Source organism: Haliotis rubra, unplaced genomic scaffold (assembly GCF_003918875.1).
Source record: "Haliotis rubra isolate DU_JTF1 unplaced genomic scaffold, ASM391887v1 Scf568, whole genome shotgun sequence".
Classification (NCBI taxonomy): domain Eukaryota; kingdom Metazoa; phylum Mollusca; class Gastropoda; order Lepetellida; family Haliotidae; genus Haliotis; species Haliotis rubra.
This window is the reverse complement of record NW_025767266.1, coordinates 95,659-120,061: the sequence shown is the minus strand read 5'-3', so window position 1 is coordinate 120,061 and position 24,403 is coordinate 95,659. Positions and strand designations below refer to the sequence as shown.

General features: G+C 38.4%; 1 protein-coding gene across 1 annotated transcript in view; it reads right to left on the bottom strand.

The window, feature by feature from the left end:
* LOC124254215 (pyruvate kinase PKM-like) overlaps positions 1-24,403 on the bottom strand; it is a 70,989-nt gene that overhangs the window by 30,050 nt on the left and 16,536 nt on the right. Inside the window, 5 exon segments of the mRNA XM_046688104.1 lie at positions 1,271-1,413; positions 4,620-4,806; positions 5,650-5,769; positions 7,813-7,904; positions 12,858-13,014. Of these exon segments, the coding sequence (XP_046544060.1) occupies positions 1,271-1,413; positions 4,620-4,806; positions 5,650-5,769; positions 7,813-7,904; positions 12,858-13,014 (699 nt within the window).

Below are 24,403 nucleotides of genomic sequence, written 5' to 3'. Positions count from 1 at the left end.
TGTATTATGAAACCATGGTGCTTGGAATTAACAGGGTGAATAAAACATTCACAACAACATGCTACCTTTATTACTTGATATTGGAAACTGTGTATGCTGTTTAGAGATACAGAAAATTTATATACTTGTTTGAATGTTTTGGTCACTCATTTAGAATTTACAACCTTCAATACTGACTGGTCTTCAGCAAAAGCTTGTCAGAAGGAGCGACTAATGGGATCGGGTGGTCAGACTTGCTGACTTGGTTGACATGTCATCATATCTCAATTGAGTAGATCTATGCACATTAGGATTGGGTATCGCCAAAATTTTTGTATTGCGATATATTGTGATATGTGTTGGCGTATTGCAATATATTGTGAAAGTATGACACATGGTTTAGCTCTTTCAACACCAGTCAACCAGAGGCTTTTACTGCCATGACACTGAGTTCCCAGAGACTCTGAGGTCATAGATGATGTTTATCAAGGAAAATATCAGCTTGTAAAACATTATTACTTCTACATGTCATGAACCATTTGAAAGGTCTAATCCTAACATATTTATAAATATGAAAGTTATTTTTTATCATAGTATTCAAATAATACAACAAGAATTTAAATAAGTTAAGTTTTAATGAAAATGTAAGCTTACACATTATAATGACTTAAATGTCCAGATAAACCACAAAGGAAGCAAAAAATGCAGCAATTTTTTCTATTTGTAACATGTCATAATATCCCCCTACCTTTTTTCTTCTACATTTTCATTTTTATGGTTAACCGGTATTATCGCCAAAACCTAATGCTCATCATGTTGATCACTGGATTGTCTTGTCTAGTCTCAATTATTTACAGACCATATAGCTGGAATATTGCTGAATGTGGCATTGAACAACAACAACAACAACAACAACAACAACAACAACAAACAACAAACAACACTGACTGGCAGATTAACAACCTTTTCACATATTGTATAAAAGGTTAATGTGTTAATCTTTAAACCATACCTTTTTAAACTTATTTGTAAACAGGTTTTTTTTGCCTATGTTTATTGTATCTGCAATGTAGTCTCTCATAAACCAATGGTGGGTGGCTCGATATATTTTACCTGTATATTTTATTGATGTATATATCCAATATTGATATATATCGAGGTGAGACTTAAATAAGAAATCTGTCTGTCTGTCAACTTCAACTGACAATCTCCTGTGGAGTGGTCCACAGATCTTCATGTAGAGAGGTGTCTGATCAAAGTAAGATCAGTATTAGTGACATCTTGATCATACCTTATGTTTGACGCCAAACAACAGATCTTCTTTGTCCTTCTCAGATACAGCTGGCAGGTCAACTGCTACTCCTGGGAGATTACAGCCCTTCTTAGATCCAAGGTCTCCTCCGTTCTCAATCTCACAGATCAGAAAATTGTCACCTACAATGTAACCAGTATTGGTATAACAATTTATCATCCCAAACTGGGTTCCACAGGAGATATTGCTTGTGTGAGATCAAACAACATCTCCTAGGCAAAAAACCTGATGACGTCACAATGCTATGACATTGCTGCACAGCAAGTCTAATGGCAGTACCATTTTCAGAGATGTACATTTTTCACTGAAAAATAACGGAGAGACATTTTTGATAACAAATAGAATCTCGCCCTCGTGTCTTCTGATATCAAATATATCAACACTCTTTGATAAAAGTAAAAATATCCTCGGCAAGCCTGGGATATTTGTAACTTATCAACTCGTAATATACTTGATATGAAAAGACACTCGGGTGAGATTCTCTATCTCTCAGTAAACATAATCCTCACCAAACCACATATCATGATTCAACATACTTAAGACTCCACATTTCATAAAATGTTTTCTACAGGTGCAGGTATTGAGGAATACATAACACATCTGTGTCAATCATGAAATGCTTTATCTCAGAATGTGTACATGGTGTCTTCTTGAGGTGGTCAGATTTCATTGAAAAATAGAGGGGGAACTGTTGACAAGTCCTAACAACGGTATCATTCATTTGATTTGTGGGACTTCAAAAAGAAAGATTGGCGAACACTGCACAACGCTTTACAGGTGTTCCCATAAAATTCCTGTATTCCATTATACTTTCCAAACCACTGTAAATCAAACACGATGCTGCCCATGATGTGTGGCCAGCAAGCTTTGCTAATACATTTCCATATAATTTCCAACACAGACACCAACTAATAATGATGTCTCGAAATTTGGGCACAGACTGCAATCCATGCTGTGAGTGTGAGCATACAATGACACTCAAGCATTACCAAGTAACAGCCGCTAAAAAATTAAAACGCAATAAATAGGCTTCTGAGGACTGATTTTCACAAAGGATCCCAACTGGGTTCAACTGAAACTGATCCAGATTTAGGACTTGCATCAAAAGCAGCTTTAATTTTTTTACATTTAGATAATCATAAAGAAACCTTCAAAAATAAATTTTGTTCCAGACTAGTCCAGACAGTATTGGAAATTATAATGAATAAAATGGATAATAATGGAAATATTACACTCCACCAAGTGTGTCATATGACTTATATGAAACTTGTGCAAAATTATGTATTGCCCAGGATTTGTCCATTTTGTATAAGTTGTATGACACACTTGCTTGTAATAATCTCTATGTATGTAAGTTTGGCAACTTTTGTAATTACTTTTGCCAACTTCATTGGTTACTTTGATTAATTTGTTTGAAGACTTCTTTAAAAATCTTTATTTTGCTCTTTGACATTCTATATGTGGACATATTGCCGAACCACGCTGGGATCTACTGTATCTGGGCACTGTGATGTCATGGTCTGTTTCCAGTCTGGGTGTGGGAAGTGTTATGCACTGACAACTGGTTCAGGGCCCACTGCACAGAGCAATCTTAGAGCTACAATTATTGTAAATACTTGAGATCACGATCTTAGGCTTCGGCTACAATCGCCATCCACTTGCACAAAGCGGTTGTAGGCTAAGATCATTACAATCAAAACTTACAATTGGTCCGAGCCAATCTTAAGGAGCTAAGATCATTGTAGTCCGTGACAAAATAGCGTTCAAGTCAGGGTCTGTTTCACGCAAGTAATCAGCCTTACGTTTGGAGATTGCTTTTACATTGCATGAAACTTTATGATCGACACCTTCAACAACATGGAGAATGCACCACAGATTTAACGTTAGAAACATTGTTATTTGTGGTAATGAACCACATGACTATCAAGTCGATATCATAAAGTACTATTCCCACCTGGTTCAGAGTTGGAAGAAGTGTAAAACACCATATGTTTTTGATAATCAAGGAAAGGATAGTAACGATAGGTGTCTGCATATGATTAGCAATGGCAGTGACCTTTTCAATAACTCAAGGGCAGCTAATCTTAGTTTATACGCAAGATGGGAGTGGTTTCCTTTGGCATATCACGCTGTTAGAGTCTGCCATGCCCAATGTTTTCGATGTTTTAACATTGCAGAGCTCCTAATATATAAAGATATATGTTATTTCTCACTTAATCATTTCCTTCAAGTATTTGTGGGGTTTATTTTGTCATGTAAATTCTGCAAGGTACGATTGAAGGAGGTATGTGTTGTGCCATGATCAGTTCCACTTAATAGTTGCACAGCATGCTATGCACACTTGTAGACACTTGTAGACAACTGTAGACATTAGTGCTGGTATTGGCATACAACCTGCGATACAATATATCACGATACTAAAACTTTAGTCACGACGATATATTGCCAAAGTATTGTGCACTGAAGCTGCGATACGATACGAAGCCCGAAATAAGGGTGGTGATACGATCGCATCACGATACTAAAATTTTTAATTCTGACACCAACTGTCAAACACCTTAACATCAAAACAAAACCATTTTAAAGTATTTCGTCAAATTCCTTCATCGTTTTTCAATGTTCATTCGGAAACGAGATAATTAAGTTTATACACGGCTTTATGAATGTTAAAAACATGCGAGAGCTATGTCTGACACAGTTCTTGACTCAATAATTTTGGAGAAAACGTTTACTTATGAAGGGAAAATAAGTATGCACATACTTTAATCATTAAACAAAGTAACTCTTATTTCTTGACAGATATCGCGATTCAGCAATATTCAAAGTTAAACATCAATTGTATCGTGGCCCATTTAAAGTATTGTATCGATATATCCCGGTACGACAATGTAACACCTTGCATCGTTTCACAGTATCGGCGGCCCATGGATTGATGCATCAATATGTATCGATGAATCATCACACCACTAGTAGACAGAGTCGAATTTAAGAAATTCGTACCTCCACCATAGAAGAGTTCAAACTTAGCTAAGATCACGATCTTAAATTGATGCCATCTTACAATCGCACTAAGACCGATTTTGTGCAAAGGGATTAGGGCAATTGTACGGTGATTGTAAAGTTGATTGTTGGGGCCTAAGATAGGTTGTAACAAAGATTGTTCTGTGCAAGTGGGCTCAGACCTTCAGTCCTCAGTGAGGACTACCATCACTAGGTTTTTACTTATGCTTAGCACAATTAAACAGCACAAGGACATGGAAAGTGAAGGTTCTAATACTTGCTAATACTTCATGAAACATCCATACTTTCGCACACTGCTATATCTCACCAATTTCTCTGACAATGACGGAGATGAGGCCATCATCGATGTAGACTCTCTCGACGACCTTCATGACCTTTGTGATGTTGACGTAGTCAAGGTAGAGCACATCCTCGGAGCACTGCTCGTAGAACTGGGGGTCGGTTGTAAGTTTGATGGTGTTGCCTGTCTTCAGGGTTACCTCTGCAGAAGGGTCCTGGAATTTCAAGCACAAACCATTTTGAAACCTTCTGACTGGTCCACTCTCCCACCCAGAGTCCCATGTGGTCTCTGCCAATGGTAGCTGTCCATTTTTGGATACAGCAGATGTTTTTCTTCTGTTTCATTTTTACGAGTCTCTACATTTAGATAACCAGCCACCATGTGATAGAATGTTTAACTTTCATCAAAATATATCAGAAAACGTGAAACAGTTTTTCCTTTTTGCTTAGTTATCTTTCGATTATAGTCTTTGTGGGGTGCTTCCATCAAAATCCCAAAAGAGAGTGAGTGAGTGAGTGAGTTTAGTTTTATGCCATTTTTAAGCAATATTCCAGCAATATCATGGTCGGGGGACACCAGAAATGGGCTTCACACATAGTGCCCATGTGGGGAATCGAACTCGGGTCTTCGGCGTGACGAGTGAACTCTTTAACCAGCAGGCTTAAAAAGAAGAGTTAGGGTCACTTTGATATGTAAATCTATCTTGCCAGGCACTGATTCATTTGCAGTTGCATATCTATATTAGTTTGAAAACAATAGATAGACTGTGCAAATTTGTTTACGAACAAAAATAAGTTGGGCCACCCCTTGTTAAAGCTTGTAATGATGTAATAGAAAACCCCCACCCCCACCCTTCGACTTGTACTGATGTGATAGAGGACTCACTCCTTGCTGTGACTTGTACTGCTGTGATAGATAACTTACCCTTTGTTGTGGCCAATACTGATGTAATAGCGTACTCACCTTTGTTGTGGCTTGTACTGATGTAACAGCGAACTCACCTTTGTTGTTGCTTGTATTGATATAAGAGAACTCACCCTGTTGAAAGAGAACTCACCCCCTTGATAAGTCCTGTCCTGATCTCAGGTCCCTTGGTGTCCAGGGCGATGGCAATGGGACGAGGCTGGGTGAAAGCACTAGCGGCAGCTCTCACATTTTCAATGGTGCCCCCGTGATACTGAAACAGAATGAGTGAGTGAGTGAGTAGGTTGGACAGTAAAACATACTTTGAATGAGAGAGTAGGTGGTCAGATATAAGAGCAGGTGGCTGAGTGAGTGAGTGAGTCACATTAACATTATTTCAGCCATGAGACCAAGTTCACACAAACACACAAATCCATTATAAAACTATATTTGTTTACTTTGATATGCAGACAATAAGATATATTACAATACAATTGTTTCACCTAGACTTATAACAGTCTTATCATTTGGGAAAAGGACATGGCCACGTAGAGGAAGGTAGGAACAGCAAGTGTAACGTCTCACAACAATGAAATCATGCATGTCAAACCTACAGGGCCACGTCTACCAATGAAGGAAATATATTCATTCATGAAATTTCACAAAAGTGGTATTTTAGTTAGGTCAATGAATAGATTTATGAAATGACCTACTTTGTCCTGTGATCTTTTGTTCAATGGAAAATAACAAGGGCTGTGAATTGGCAAATAAATTGTATAGCAATATTTTGCAATTTAGTTTCCTGTATTGTGATATGTACTGTGAAGCATTGGGGGCTACAGTGTTTGAAAGTTGGTGATATTGATAGTACCAGCAGATAATATTTTCACCATATTAGATTCTGAAAATAAATGCTATGGTTCTGATAACAGCAATCTCAATATAAGGTTGGACAGTGAGTGGGGTTGGGAATAGGTCGAAATCTCACAATTGATGATTGGTTCATTATGAACGAGCAAACATTGAAAGAAATTGGTTAGCGTCATTTTTCAGATTTTCTTATTCAAGTTGTCATTGCAGATAAGTATAACATGATGTAACTTGCTACTTTAAAGTGATGACTAATATATCATGAACATCAACTTTCAGGAGCCTTCAAGAAATATTCAGTCATGGCCTTTCAGTATGAAGTGAGTTTTCTGAGAATTAAACATGTTTTCAGGCCCTGACAACTTCTAAGATATGTTCCATCGTCAAGTGTTTCAAACACTAAAACAGTAGATTCAAAATAGTTTGTGTTCAATTGTGAGAAAATGTAATCCATTGCTTGGTCGTTTGGTCACTGCGACCAATCTTCGATTATTTCAATTAATCAGAACACCACTAACAGTGAGAGATTCTTTTTTCATACACTTAACGTATGTAAAGTATGCCGACTTGTACATTAGTTATGAAGGGAGGCATCAGTTGTGAATGGAAGTCTGTGCAGATTTTCACTCGCTTGAAAGGTGTATTCAGGGGTTCAAAAATCCCATCGCCCGACGCCGGGACAAGTCAGTTTTCATTTCGGGCAATCATATAATGGTATCTTACTTGTCCGTGGGCTACTAGATAATTTCCACTTATGGTTTCAAACCGCAAATAAACTTGGATTTAATTTCATATCTTCTCAAAATGTAGCTATTAAATTTCACAATGATAATAAAGTAGATTTATCTTTCTTTGCTATTTATCCCTTTTCAATAAATAGTCCAGTAAACATTAACATCAAATACCATGTTGATTTCTTCTTTCATAATTACATCATCATAATTATGTCATAAAATCAGGGCAAGTGGAAAATTAGTCAGGACAAGTTACTTCTTAAAGTCACTTGCCCTTAAAGTGGCTTTTTAAAACAAAATTGAACCCCTGTGTATTGTGGTATACTGGTAAATAAATGTGAAAAATATGTTGCCAAAAATATGGTACATGGATTATCGTCCTTGCTGCAAGCATTATGTGCAAAGAACTACACTCAGACAGAATCCCTGAATGAGTATGGTCTTAAGCCGCTTTTAGTAATATTCTATCAATATCAAAGGGGAGGACACCAGAATGGGCTACACACATTGTACCCTCAGAATCCTTGAAACCTGTCCTCAAACAACGGACCTTCCGATCCGAAGTCAGACGCCCTGTCCCCATAACCAAAGAGGTTACCCCTGTTGGCAAGCTGACATGGATATGATGTCAAATATGGGACGACTCCACGCCTTGCTAGAATAACATATGTCAATCTGTCCACTGTCATTGACAGAGTTAAAATGTTACACACCTCATGCGTTCCATGTGAAAAGTTTAGGCGGGCAATGTTCATCCCTTCGTTGATCATCTTCTGGAGCATGGGTACCTCACGACAGGCTGGGCCTATAACACAGGTTGCACTGTTTGTAGGGGGGATATACATAAAACAGTGCTGAGAGTCAGACAGGCAGACACACAATAACACACAGAAATGACACAGCTACAGACACATCGCATTGAGGATGTACACACATCCTAAAACAAACATACAGACACCTGTACACTCACAAACATGGAAAGATGTACAGACATACTCAATCATATTCGTAACTACTCATGTCATTCCGGCAAACCGGATGGAGACTTGTACCCCTCTCGTGGCCATGATCACGACTGGGCCTTCTCTGAGCCAAACGGAACGAAGATGAAAATGGTCTAGCACTATTTCCAAGGAAAAATAACTGTGAATTTCCAAACATGGGTGCTCTTAGAAAACGCCAATTTATTTTTAATACAACACGAAAGTCACTTTAGATAAGTTTCTTATGTCATTAACAAATATCAGTAACAAGATAATTTTATAATCATGAATAATGAGGGAAAACCCATAATCGCAAAGAAACCATTTGACCTCATTTCAAATTTACTACGCACGATTTAATTGGTTTGCCACGATTCTTGGCAATAATGGCAAACTATACAGTTACAAGTCTTCTTTTAGGTCATGGAAAGAGGCGAGTAGTTACAAATGACTCCAACACACATTCAGACACTTGCATTCATGCATGGATTACTAAAGCTGACATACTTCTTTAGATACACAGACACACAAAAATTAGTTTGACAGACTCTTGTACAGACAACCCGTATGCAAACACATCTACACCTAAATGTATTACCCCTGCTATAACTAAACACACTCACAACACACCTACACCTAAATGTATTACCCCTGCTATAACTAAACACACTCACAACACACCTACACCTAAATGTATTACCCCTGCTATAACTAAACACACTCACAACACACCTACACCTAAATGTATTACCCCTGCTATAACTAAACACACTCACAACACACCTACACCTAAATGTATTACCCCTGCTATAACTAAATGTATTACCCCTGCTATAACTAAACACACTCACAACACACCTACACCTAAATGTATTACCCCTGCTATAACTAAACACACACAACACACCTACACCTAAATGTATTACCCCTGCTATAACTAAATGTATTACCCCTGCTATAACTAAACACACTCACAACACACCTACACCTAAACGAACAAAACACACTCACAACACACCTACACCTAAATGTATTACCCCTGCTATAACTAAACACACTCACAACACACCTACACCTAAATGTATTACCCCTGCTATAACTAAACACACTCACAACACACCTACACCTAAATGTATTACCCCTGCTATAACTAAAACACACTCACAACACACCTACACCTAAATGTATTACCCCTGCTATAACTAAACACACTCACAACACACCTACACCTAAATGTATTACCCCTGCTATAACTAAATGTATTACCCCTGCTATAACTAAACACACTCACAACACACCTACACCTAAATGTATTACCCCTGCTATAACTAAACACACTCACAACACACCTACACCTAAATGTATTACCCCTGCTATAACTAAACACTCACAACACACCTACACCTAAATGTATTACCCCTGCTATAACTAAACACACTCACAACACACCTACACCTAAATGTATTACCCCTGCTATAACTAAACACACTCACAACACACCTACACCTAAATGTATTACCCCTGCTATAACTAAACACACTCACAACATAAATAATTACCCTGCTATAACTAAATGTATTACCCCTGCTAGAACTAAATGTATTACCCCTGCTATAACTAAACACACTCACAACACACCTACACCTAAATGTATTACCCCTGCTATAACTAAACACACTCACAACACACCTACACCTAAATGTATTACCCCTGCTATAACTAAACACACTCACAACACACCTACACCTAAATGTATTACCCCTGCTATAACTAAACACACTCACAACACACCTACACCTAAATGTATTACCCCTGCTATAACTAAATGTATTACCCCTGCTATAACTAAACACTCACAACACACCTACACCTAAATGTATTACCCTGCTAAATAACTATAATCTAAACACTCACAACACACCTACACCTAAATGTATTACCCCTGCTATAACTAAATGTATTACCCCTGCTATAACTAAACACACTCACAACACACCTACACCTAAATGTATTACCCCTGCTATAACTAAATGTATTACCCCTGCTATAACTAAACACACTCACAACACACAACTACACCTACACCTAAATGTATTACCCCTGCTATAACTAAACACACTCACAACACACCTACACCTAAATGTATTACCCCTGCTATAACTAAACACACTCACAACACACCTACACCTAAATGTATTACCCCTGCTATAACTAAACACACTGACTAAAACACTCACAACACACCTACACCTAAATAAATGTATTACCCCTGCTATAACAAAACACACTCACAACACACCTACACCTAAATGTATTACCCCTACTATAACTAAACACACTCACAACACACCTACACCTAAATGTATTACCCTAACCAAACAACTAAACACACTCACAATGTATTACACCTACACCTAAATGTATTACCCCTGCTATAACAAAACACACTCACAACACACCTACACCTAAATGTATTACCCCTGCTATAACTAAACACACTCACAACACACTGCTACACCTAAACACACACACCCTACTATACCTAAATGTATTACCACACCTAACTATAAATGTAAACACACTATCTAAACACACTCACAACACACCTACACCTAAATGTATTACCCCTGCTATAACTAAACTCCTACACAACACACCTACACATCTACCTAAATGTGCTAACCCCTGCTATAACTAAAACACTCACAACACACCTACACCTAAATGTATTACCCCTGCTATAACTAAACACTCACAACACACCTACACCTAAATGTATTACCCCTGCTATAACTAAACACACTCACAACACACCTACACCTAAATGTATTACCCCTGCTATAACAACACAAACACACTCACAACACACCTACACCTAAATGTATTACCCCTACTATAACTAAACACACTCACAACACACCTACACCTAAATGTATTACCCCTGCTAGAACTAAAACACTCACAACACACCTACACCTAAATGTATTACCCCTGCTATAACTAAACACACTCACAACACACCTACACCTAAATGTATTACCCCTGCTATAACTAAAACACTCACAACACACCTACACCTAAATGTATTACCCCTACTATAACTAAACACACTCACAACACACCTACACCTAAATGTATTACCCCTGCTATAACTAAACACACTCACACAACACACCTACACCTAAATGTATTACTCCCTACTATAACTCACAACACACCACACCTAAATGTATTACTATAACTAAACACACTCACAACACACCTACACCTAAATGTATTACCCTGCTATAACTAAACACACTCACAACACACCTACACCTAAATGTATTACCCTGCTATATACACTAAACACATTACTACCACAACACACCTACACCTAAATGTATTACCCCTGCTATAACTAAACACCACAACACACCTACACCTAAATGTATTACCCCCCTGCTATAACTAACCACACTCACACTCACAACCCCCTAAAATGTATTACCCCTGCTATAACTAAACACACTCACAACACACCTACACCTAAATGTATTACCCCTGCTATAACTAAAAACACACTCACACAAACACACCTACACCTAAATGTATTACCCCTGCTATAACTAAACACACTCACACAACACACCTACACCTAAATGTATTACCCCTGCTATAACTAAACACACTCACAACACACCTACACCTAAATGTATTACCCCTGCTATAACTAAACACTCACAACACACCTACACCTAAATGTATTACCCCTGCTATAACTAAATGTATTACCCCTGCTATAACTAAAACACTCACAACACACCTACACCTAAATGTATTACCCCTGCTATAACTAAACACACTCACAACACACCTACACCTAAATGTATTACCCCTGCTATAACTAAACACACTCACAACACACCTACACCTAAATGTATTACCCCTGCTATAACTAAATGTATTACCCCTGCTATAACTAAACACTCACAACACACCTACGACTAAATGTATTACCCCTGCTATAACTAAACACACTCACAACACATGCCGCACCATCCCTCATCCCAACACTGACACGTGTGCACATTCACATGCATGCATGCATGCAGACACTGGCAATCACAAGAAACTAGACACACACACATACATGCACACTGACACACACACAGGCAGACGGACAGACAGACCAATGGTACAGATGATGCCGGACTTCCTGACCATGTGGGCACACACATACATACATGCACACTTACACACAGACAGACAGACAGACAGACCAATGGTAAAGATGATGCCGGAATTCCTGACCATGTGGGCACACACACACACATACATGCACACTTACACACAGACAGACAGACAGACAGACAGACAGACCAATGGTAAAGATGATGCTGGACTTCCTGACCATGTGGGCACACACACACACACACATACATGCACACTTACACACAGACAGACAGACAGACCAATGGTAAAGATGATGCCGGACTTCCTGACCATGTGGGCACACACACACACACACACACACTTACACACAGACAGACAGACACACAGACCAATGGTAAAGATGATGCCGGACTTCCTGACCATGTGGGCACACACACACATACACGCACACTTACACACAGACAGACAGACAGACAGACAGACAGACCAATGGTAAAGAAAGACCAATGGTAAAGATGATGCCGGACTTCCTGACCATGTGGGCACACACACACATACATGCACACTTACACACATGCATGCACACTTACACACACACACAGACAGACAGACAGACATACCTATGGTACAGATGATGCCGGACTTCCTGACCATGTGTGGCTCGGAGTCGATGTCCAGGCAGCACATGTGGTCGATGTGGGAAGTAGCCTGGGCGGCCTGGAGCTGTTGACACTGCAGGTAGTAGTCCCCCTTACATTCCTCATCCTTGATGTTGAACTGTAACACAAACAACACTGTTACCATGGTCACGTCATAGGTTGAATGGTGACACAAACAACACTGTTACCACGGTTACATCAGAGGTTTAACAGTTGCACAAAATTGCCATGGTTACATCACGGGTTGACTGGTAGTATATAATTTCCATAGTTACACCACCGGTTGAACTGTGTTATGAAATTACCATGGTTACACCACAGTTGAACTTCATAACACACACTGTAACCATTTATACATTACAGGTTGAACTGTCACACAATCCTCACCGTAATCATGAATAAATTCCAGGTTGACCTCTAGTGTACACACTGTTACCAAGGCCATAGATTTAACCTTGTAGTCTTCTGTTGAGACACCTGCTTCATGGGATTCCAGCAATAATTCATTGATTGGGACATAATGTTTAAAAACGCTCAGTTGGATATCAGGCTCATTCATGTAGATGGATTTATTGAATGTAACTAGTTTACATTACTGTTATTTTACATTACCACAACAGCTGTTTTGATTACTGAATATAAAACATCCTGATTTCATTGCCTGATGCGTTTCACTTTAGTATATGCCTTTCATTGCCAGAACTTTACAAATTCAATCAGATTCAAGATCACACATTTTTGCAATAACAGTCATCATATGGATAATTGTCAGTGCTTTTTCAAGGCAACAAACAATTCAAGGCCAACTAGCTGTTATAAATGGTTAAGAAATAAGATCAATTAGAAATGGTTAAGAGATAAAAGCCTTAAGAAATGGTTAAGAAATAAGACCAATTTGAAATTTCTTTTCATGATAATGTCAACACAGTCTTAAAAGTCTTCTGATAATGTCAAAGATGTTTCTACTTTGAATAATCATGGCAGAATCACTTACCAAAGTTAGGATGTGAAACACAATGCTATGCATGGCACAGCTGACATTTTTACGATGGTGATTTTTATTTGGATTTCAAGATGGCCACCATGTCTGACAAGTTGCATGTTTTGTGACAAATCATCAAAACAAATACTATTTACCTTACAAAGAGCACACCTTGTCACTAAATGAAATTTCAACTTAATGTTCCACCATACTCACACAACTCTTACAGATATAATTAAATATAAATAAAAATCATTCTTGATCACATACGTTTTGTGGACATAAATATCATTCAAAATAATCAAATGGAATTTGATGAGTTTTCAGAGGGACCAGGTGGTGGTGGTGGTGGTGGTGGTGTACTTATATTCTGTGACCTTGACCTTCTCATGACTATTGTTAACGCAGCTCAAGACAAACAGAAAGATACCCTTCAATGTTGACATTGCTTTTCTCAGGTTCATAAAAAACAGGCACTGACCTCATACAAGCTATATTTGATTTACCACATGGCTTCTCAGCCAGGGAAACTGAATAATGACTTAAATATTAATGCATTATTTGATTGTTAGTACAGCCAAGTAAAGACATGCTCCAAAAGCAGTCAAAATCCAGAAGAGCTTGAATCAGCCATGATCTGGTGGTTGATCTAATCAATACCTAGAAGTAGTATGTTCACTTCGACACTGACAATAACTGACCAATAAAAAAGCGTGTTGGAATATCATGCAATTCCTTATGCTAATACCAGTGATAAATCTACAAATTCAACTGCCTGAGTCCCGGGACTCACTGAGCTGAATAACTATGAGTCCCTCAGAACTTTTATGAGTCCCTAACAAAACTTAATGCCACCAATATTATTCAAACTGGTTTATTGTTACTATAGGTTGCACAGGTGAGTCTGACCGGTCTGGGATATTTCACAGAACAGAGCTGGTAGTACCTAAATCGTAACAAATGGAGACTCTTCCATTTTAACTTGTAGTTCATACCCTATCACATCAAACACAGATGTTAACAGATCACTGGCAGTGGTTGGAGAATCATAGTTGATTTTACCTTCCTTGAGAATTTCAGTGTCTTCGTTTTCAAATTCATATAAAAGTCAACAAAACGTTTAAACTTTGTCAGTGGGATGTTTTCACAAGCTAACCAATGAACAGATTTCATCAAGGTGACAGCTGCTTTGTCTTGTTTTTCATACATACGAGCAGTTGCAACCTGGAAATCATCACAAAGTTTTGGAGCCTGAACGGACAGTTTATTATCATTATGATGAGAAGTTATATTTTAAAACTTTCTGCATTTAGCATCTTGTGTCATACCATTTTCAGTACATAGTTATTAAATAGTACAAAATATTAAATCACCTTCCCTGTCATAAGTCAGCCATAACCGATGAGTATCAGGCCAACCTGACTGAAATGTCCTAACTTTGTGTTTTCTGACAGTATCTATCTCAGGCGGCATGTTGACTGCTATATTATAAAAATAACAGCAGGGCTCTAGACCTTTGACAATCAAATGTTTTCTTTTACTAGAAAAATAAAAAAGTTACTAGCCAGACCAATGTAACTTCACTGTAATATTTTGTGCATAAAGTTCTACAATTCCAACCAAAGTTTTGTTTTATTTCTTCACTCTGTTCAGTGATTCAAAAACAAATTACATCAAAAGAAATATGCCAACTGGAAGCCACTTTAACAAGTATGAACACAAATAGTAACTGTCTTACTTTAACTATTAACATTAAACAAATTATATCATAAATGTCATCATAATTATAAATGAAATGATTCATTTATATGATTACTTTCCCAGGACTTGAGATGCAGAACCTTAAACAACAGAATGACATTCTGTCTCAGCAGAAATTTAACCTGTGAAATGTCACTTTCACTTTCAAATTACATGCAGATAGATTTAACAGTTGTTAAGCTACTGACTAAAGCTTCCTGCTTTTCTCTAACTGGTACTGAGTGCTCAGATTTTGTCTTGACACTGTTGATTCAGAGTCACAATGTTCATTGACCAATCAGTTTGTCTTGAAAAACCTCATTTGCATATCGCTTACCTCCCTTAGCCTGTTTGTGTCTATTTATAGAGTGTAAAAAACTAGGTTAGTAGTTCTGCACATGCTCGAGCAATGAATCTTGGGATCTCATTTGCATACCGCTTACCTCCCTTGGTGTGACCTAGATGTCTATTTTTGGAAACGCGGAAATGAACTTAATATCATGACGAATGAAAGCTGCGATCGTTTTACAAATAATGTGTACTTATTAGCTCATGTCAATTATTTGAGAATGGAAGTTAATCTACGGAGATTTAGCCATGTATACTTTGATATTGCCTCTCCACAAAAATAAACATTAGTGTTTCATCAAAAGCTTGCGTCCAAGAGGACGCACATGTAAAATAAATATGAGTCCTGTCAGAATTTGTTGCGTCAGAGACGCGGGACGCAGGGGTAGATTTATCCCTGAATACTGGAGCAAACGGAACCAAAATAAATAATAAAAGCATAATTGAACTGATGGTAACTAGTGCAGCACTAAAGGTCACTTGAAAGGTATAGTATGGCATTCTTTGGCATCAGCATGCCACCCAACAATCACTATGCACAGCAACATAGATCAGTCTGTAGAGGCAGCTGCATTCGCCTCTTTCCAAGACCTACAAGAAGACTCGCACCCCTATCGTATGCCATTATTGCCAAGAATCATGGCAAACCAATCAAATCGCCCGGAGTAAAACACATTTCGAGTGGTGGTGGTGGAATTGGGTTTAACGTCGTGCTTGAGGATATTTCGCTCATATGACGACGTGCATGCGTGTGTATGTGTATGTGCGGCTGCTTGTACTAGTCCAGACTTAAACTGGTTTTATAGTGCTAGCCCACTGACATACCATGCCGCAGTGAAGCATGAATACCCCACTCAGACACATTATACTGACTCCGAGCCGACCAGTCCTTGTGGTACCCATTAATGCCGAGTGCCAGGCAGGGACCAACAAGTACCATATTTTAACGTCTTTTGGTATGACGCGGTTGCGGATCGAACCCACGACCTTCCGCACGCTGGGCGGACGCTCTAACCACTACACCACGGAGGCGGTCACATTTCGTGTAGTGTGTTATGAGGTCTCAGTGCACATAAACATTTCTGTGATGTAGTACCCATGAAACCATAGCAACACAGAGACGCAGCTGATCCTTGTTTACAAGAGCTGTCATAGCTGAAACGTGTCTATAAATAGCAATGTTTTGGTGCCACAGCTATTCAAAATTTCGAAGAAAAATGAGCTCACATACTTATGCTTATAACATTAGATTTATTGTTGATTTATTTCTCAAAAATTAACTTGCACCTGGTGCAAGTTTGACTAATAACTAGGTTGCTCTTTGTAATATTGGGTTGCACCAGTGCAGGTAACAAAGCACTAAATTGAGCCCTGCGATGACATGCATCAACCAAATCAATGAGCCTGACCATCAGTCACCTCTGTAGACAAGCATGGGTTGTTAAAAACCAGTCCTTACCCGGATCTTCAGTCACACCTTAACCACTATTGTGGAACCCACAAGACAGAAAATGGAACTTCAAGCCTAGAAGCCCACATTAGATGTGTCAGGCTTTTTAAAATACCTGTAATAACTATGACTACAATGAATACACCATGAAGCAAACAAGACTATTATGAATATATGGTAATGCATACGAACATTTCTTCCCGATTACAATAACAAGTGAGCAGTTGATGTATTATTTATCACATTCAGTGAAACAATAACACAATAGAAACATTGCAACACTGAAGCTTATAGCCTGATGTTTTGGTTGACAGTACTGTAAAATTATGTAAATGAAAGGCTTATATATATTCCATTTTGAATATCTTGCCTTCAATAAATAACAGAAAAGTTCAAGTAAAAAAACATAACGTTTATAAAAATAACGTAATTATTCAATTCAAGTGACTGAAAAAAGGGATACGGTTATAATCACAAATATGATATGTAAGCGAATTGTAACAATAAGTACATGACTGCAGATGTAACCATGCCTTGGACTGACTGAGGTTAGTTTTACGCCGCTTTTAGCAATATTCCAGCAATATCATGGCGGGGGACACCAGAAATGGGCTTAACACATTGTGCCCATGTGGGGAATCGAACCCGGGTCTTCGGCGTGACGAGCTGACGCTTTAACCACTAGGCTACCCCACCGCCCCCAACCATGCCTTGGAAACAATGATACCACAATGCCTTACAAAACCCTGATGCTTCAGATCTTTTCACCATAAACTTAGGGCATTGCCTCGTACTAGATAAGATAAATACAAAGTTTACTGGGTGTAACTCAGTGCTGTTGTACTGAGCAACCTAAGCACTACGACTGTCATCTTAGCGCAAAGTCGATGTTAAGGTCTGGGAGTTATGATCATCTTAGAGCCAAGTATAGTAAGATTGCTTTGAACAATGACACTTGGTTCTTATATATATATGATATATATATATTATGCATCTAGCAAATATTTCATAACCATGCTTACTGTGTTATTCTGCATTACGACACAATCTCCACGCAGTGTTTGTGTCCGGGTTTGAGAAATATTGCTGGTAACTTCACCATAGAATAACTGAGATCGTTTCAAACTGTCCTCAGTTTACACAGAACATAAGATAGTCCAGAGCAGATGCGTCCTCGGGTTCATAAGTGTCACTGACGTCATGTCTGACTGTCAGGTATAGTATTGGGCATTGCAGTCTTACAGGAAGTCACTGATGCATGGATATTCAGCTCTATTGTGAGTCCAGTGACTCAACACTGTTGGCTGAAGCATGACCAGATTGTGCTTATGTCAACATTTATCACTTAACCTCTACCTGTGATCGTGTCTAATCAACAGATACAGCAGAAATTCAAACTGTACTGAGGGATTGGGATAGAGAACTTTGACAATGGGCCATTTTCAGGATCATTAGCCATTTTCTGAATTTAGAATGGGCCACTGCCCTTGTATCAATAGTAAACTTCAAAATATCAAATGGCCTTGAAATGGGCCATTTTTTTATTCTAATGTGCAAAATGGCCCATGGCCCCTGCCTTTCCAATCCCTGTGTGCTGTTAGGTTGGATGAGACTTTCCTTCCTGCATGACTGTCCTGTTGGGTTATAATATATTTTCAAACGCTTGGCCTGAGGGCTTGTCCATTTACCACTAAATTATCCCTCTATGTATGGCATTGACAATACTAGAGACCAAACTGCTGTAGACCAGAATCTACTTCACTGAGAAGTGATAAATAATCTGTCACAGAAACATTTTTACACTCAAAGTGTATGAGCAATCTGTTGATGTTTATCTGGATTTATGGGTGCTCATGGGACGGGGAGTGGGTGAGTGAGTGAGTTACGATGTAAAGTCACGTCGGCAATATTTCAGCCATATCGAGACTAAAACTAGTTATAAGTTCATAATACATACATATAATACATAAAACCCTGTCAATGAAGGACAGTAAAATTACTAGATTATCACAAAATGAGTTAAAACTAGCTAGCATATATCTTTAAAAGTAGAAAACTATTTTTGGACAATACAATGTAGAAATGGGCTATTGATCGCCAACAACTGAAGATAGATCACCATACTAGGGACCATGGGGACTTACAGTACTTTTGCTACCTGCACGGACCCTATCTGGATTCATATCATCTCTTCAGCCGCTGGTGATTGTAGTTGAATTTAGCCATAAATTAAAAACACAATACTACTACGTTTAAAGAGTCTGGTAAGTTGAAATTTACTTTAAATGTTTCGGGACTTATGTACCCTCTCAGGAGGACAATAATTTTACAATACTTTAACCCCCTTTGGAGGGTACAGTCACTAACAATCTAAGTTACTAATCTAAACTACCAATCATTAAAATACATCTACCTACAGAATATATTAATCAAAATTCATCAATTAAATTAATTTCTTTTAAAAAACAATAATTAGGCTGGGGAGTGGAATTTAAGGGACATTATATTTTTCTGTACATCAATGCCACAAAGTGAGTGAGTTGGGTTTTACGCCGCTTTTAGCAATATTCCAGCAATATCACGGCGGGGAACACCAGAAATGGGCTTCACAAATTGTGCCCATGTGGGAATCGAACCTGGGTTTCCGCCGTGATGAGCGAACACCTTAACCACTAGGCTACCCCACCGCCCCCAATGCCACAAAGGCCCACTTTAGATGTATTACTAATATATCACTGTATATGTTAATGTATAATGTGATGGCAGCAGTAATCTGTAGCCTGTCACTGAAGCCTGCTCACACTCAAGACTAGGGACTGAATACACAGGCACAATTAACCCGTCAATTTATTCAATTTTTATTCTGAATCAAACATATTCACAGCTGGTATGGGGAAGGTGGGGTAGCCCAGTGGTTAAAGTGTTCACTCGTCACGCCGAACACCCAGGTTTAAATTCCCCACATGGGTACAATTTGTCAAGCCCATTTCTGTTGTCCTCCGCTGTGATATTGCCGGAATATTGGAAAAACTAAAAGCAGGGTAAAACTAAACTCACTCACTCACAGCTGGTATGCATGAACCTTTCATTGCAGTGTTGCACTTTGTGTCAGACAAGAATCCATCCTAATTATACACCTATGCAACTCTGCACAGCAAACTGGAGCGCCTCAGGTAACTGGACCACACATACATCAGATAATCACTGTACAGGCAACACCAAGAACGAACTTCGCTTATAACAAGGAAATACCACAGGGCACTTATCAAAGATGCCTGGATGTGCCCCTTGCAGTTCATGGGGCAGTGGGGTAGCATTCGTTTGTTACATGGGTACAATGTGTGAAGCCCATTTCTGATGTTCCCCGCAGTGATATTGCTGGAATATTGCTAAAAGACGGTAATTTGTTTATTGTAGGATATTTATATAGCGCACATATCCAGACAACTAGTGCATGCTCAAGGCGCCGGTATTTTCCCCTCGATCATTGGATGTCAATCTCAACGGCACATCGTATTATCAATTTCAACTCCCTGGGGAGTATACAACTCTTGCAGCCACTAGGCGCACCGAGTTATTGCGGCTTTCTCATCCTAACGAGGTACCCATTCACAGCTTGGTGGACTGGGACACATAGTCACAGTACTTTGGTAAAACCAAACTCACGCAGATATTTGTAACTTTATCAACTCGTGTTGATATACTTGATATCAGTAGACACTTGGGTGAGACCCTATTTATCATAACAAAATCACTCTTCGTTAGTTTTCAATGAAAAATGTACATCTCTGAACATGGTTCTGCCATTAGACTTGCATTGCAGCGATGTCATAGCATTGTGATGTCATCAAGCTTATGGCGTGATAGCATAGTCAGGGTACTGTACAAAATCTGTCAAAGCGATATCTCCCGAGAGCAATATCTCCAGTGGAACACAGTTTTGGATGATAAACTGGTTTATTACCCATGGAAGGAGGACATAGGGTAGTGTTTTTCCTGTAAGTCCCCTGGGAGGTTACACCTTTTGGTAAACGTTGATTGGCTGTCAGATCAAGCCAATCAATGCGTAGGGATATGGAGATTCCCCTCATCGCGGGTTTCCTTATAGAGAATGCTTTTTTCATTTTAGCCTTTTTCAGATCAAAAACAGATACGGGTAGTAAAAACAATAACCAACTTGTGACGGGGAATGACAGATTATCTTTCCCTCATTTAATCAGTTGTGTTATTCTGTTGCCAAAGCTTGAGAATTATGTAAATAATGTAACTCGGTAAAGATAATTTGTTGTTCCCCGTCACTCATTAGTAATTGTCTAAATATCCATGAAGACATTTCAATATATACCCTTCGGATAACTTATTTAACCTTGTCTGCATGATTTTAACCAGCAAATGACATTATTATACAAGTACATCATTCCAAGTTATCTTAGAGAAAACAGTTGAACATGTGTCCTTCTTAGAACCTATTTTAACCCGCAACTTACATTCCATTACAAGTTAGTACAAGCAATTTGGCATTTAACTAGGACAATGTAGCCTTGACTATCATGTTTGAGCTTCAACACTGTGTGTAATCAGTATCTGGGCTTGTGTATGTTACAGATTCCACAGCATCCCTGACCACTTATCAACACATAGGTATGTGACAGATACATGCCAAGCCAGTGTATACACAATGTGTGACAAGTGTGAGAGTACTACAGTATCAACCACAGTAGCCGTATCATCCCAGCACTCCACACCTTCCTGACTGTACCATGTGATATCCTATGTTATATCCTGGCTGATCATATCAGTGATGTAGTGGGCACGTGCCACCTCACGCCTCTCCCATCTAGCCTGACACTAGGCACATTATCACTCTATCATCACATCAACATTCTACAACCTCACCCAATAAGACTACTTATGAAAATCCCATAGAACTGGCCTTGCAAGATGGATCTTTCTCTCCCTTGTTTAATGACCACTAATTAAATATTACTGAAATGTATCACTTTGATCTAATCATTCTATTTTCATGAAAAGTAAAGGTGGAAAACCGGGGAGCAATGACAAATAGCTGGCGGTCTTGAAAAAATGACAAAAGACAGGTGCTAAGGCTGGGGCAGGGTCTGGGGTTGGGGTTTGAGGAGAGGAAGGGTGGGAGGTTGGGACAAGAGTTAGCAAAATACCATAACAGTCTTATCCCATAGGTCCAGACTTGGAGGTTTATACAATATTTAATTGTTCACAAAATGGATTGGTTAGCAAGCACAATGGCATTTCAGAGGTGCAAACCCTTTTCAGCTCCAAATAGTAACTTTGCTTTGATTATTTTTTGTATTTTCAGAAAACTAATAGCAACATGTGTCATCACAGATGATATGTTAAAAACGGTAATATTATGCCTATTAGCTTATATAAGGGCATATCAGCAAAACCTACACTAGTAAGTTAACTGATCAGTTACCATTTGTAATGAATGTTTGAGTTATACTAAACACATTTTTCTGATTGGCTACCAAAAGGGGTGCCTCTCAGGGATTCCTACTTATCGACCAATTTGTACCAGTGTTTTCTTTGCTTATAGTTAGGTGACAGCTTTACCCTTACCTTAAGTTTATATATGAAACTGATAATCAGAGATCTTGAGTATTTTGACGAACGGAGAAGTTATCAATGACGTTTAAACCAAAGAATCACCAATCTTCGGGACTTTACAATATCAAATAAGCACATGCTCAGAATTTCATACAATCTGAGATGATTGAACTGTCATAATTGCTGGTGTTAAAGTGTAATTTTATTAGTGGGCACCTCTGCCTATATCATAACCTCTCTGATAAAGGAACGTTTTTACAAACAGATACAAAGGTTGAAGAACAAATATTAATAAATGTGGAAAAAGTTTCTGACATACTTAGTGTATTATTTGCATGAAAATATTTTGATATTCGTTTCAAATCACAGAGATGCATTCCAAACAACAGATCATAATTTGTTTAAAAAAGAGAGACATTTTGATGTTGTATCTGTGTATTTATTCCACTGAAATAGATGTTGAAAATTATCTTCGCAGTAATGACAACTATAACACTGGATCCAAGGCTATACAACTATTGATTCTAATTGAAGTTGTGTGTCTGTTTAGGTCCCTGCAATTGAGTCCCTTTCTGTAGGAAAATTTGGAAACATCTGTACTAGGCAAATCTGTGATTTATGTACTGTATATAAATGCAGCTTCTCAGAAACAAATGTAAATTGGATGAAGCTTTTAGATTTTTTCCTTTCCACAGGGTTTTACGCAGACTTTGAAAAATGGGAGTCATGGTGACTCACAGTATTTATTTTTGGGAGTCATTTTCATTATTTGGGAGTCATTAAAAATTTAGTGTAACATTTCTTTGTGTGAATCAAAAAGCATCAGTCTGCCTTTTCTGCATTTTTGACAGATGTGCTGAAATGCTGTTGCATTTCGTGAATTTTAACTGCGTCAATATGATCTCTAGAATCTTTGACAACCAAATGTAAAGGGGTTCGATTTATTTTTTGCCTGAATGCACATATCAAAGGTCATGATCTTGCAGCTGGTATTAGTGTTCATCATTAGAAATGTCAGGAGATTTGTTTTTCTTGCTTTCATTACCGAAAAACGAGTCAAGCGAACACTGTTTCTTAGCAGGACAGACAATGCTTAAATGACCAAAACATAGTCTAAACATAGCGAATGACGTCTAAATATAGTGAATGACATACTCAAATGCTATTGGCGGGTACTAAAATTCACCGCATTCTAGCATGGTTCTATTTTTAGCCATTTGGTGTTCCAGTATTTTCTGTTAATATCACAAGCGTTTTTAACACAGTCTGCAATAAAACGAAAGCTATCATGCGATTTACTCATCAAATCAATTTTACTGAACTGAATTCTGAGGGATACTCATAAAACTTGCGTCAAGCTTGACTCGTATGATAATATGTTGAGCGTCTTTTAGAAAAATG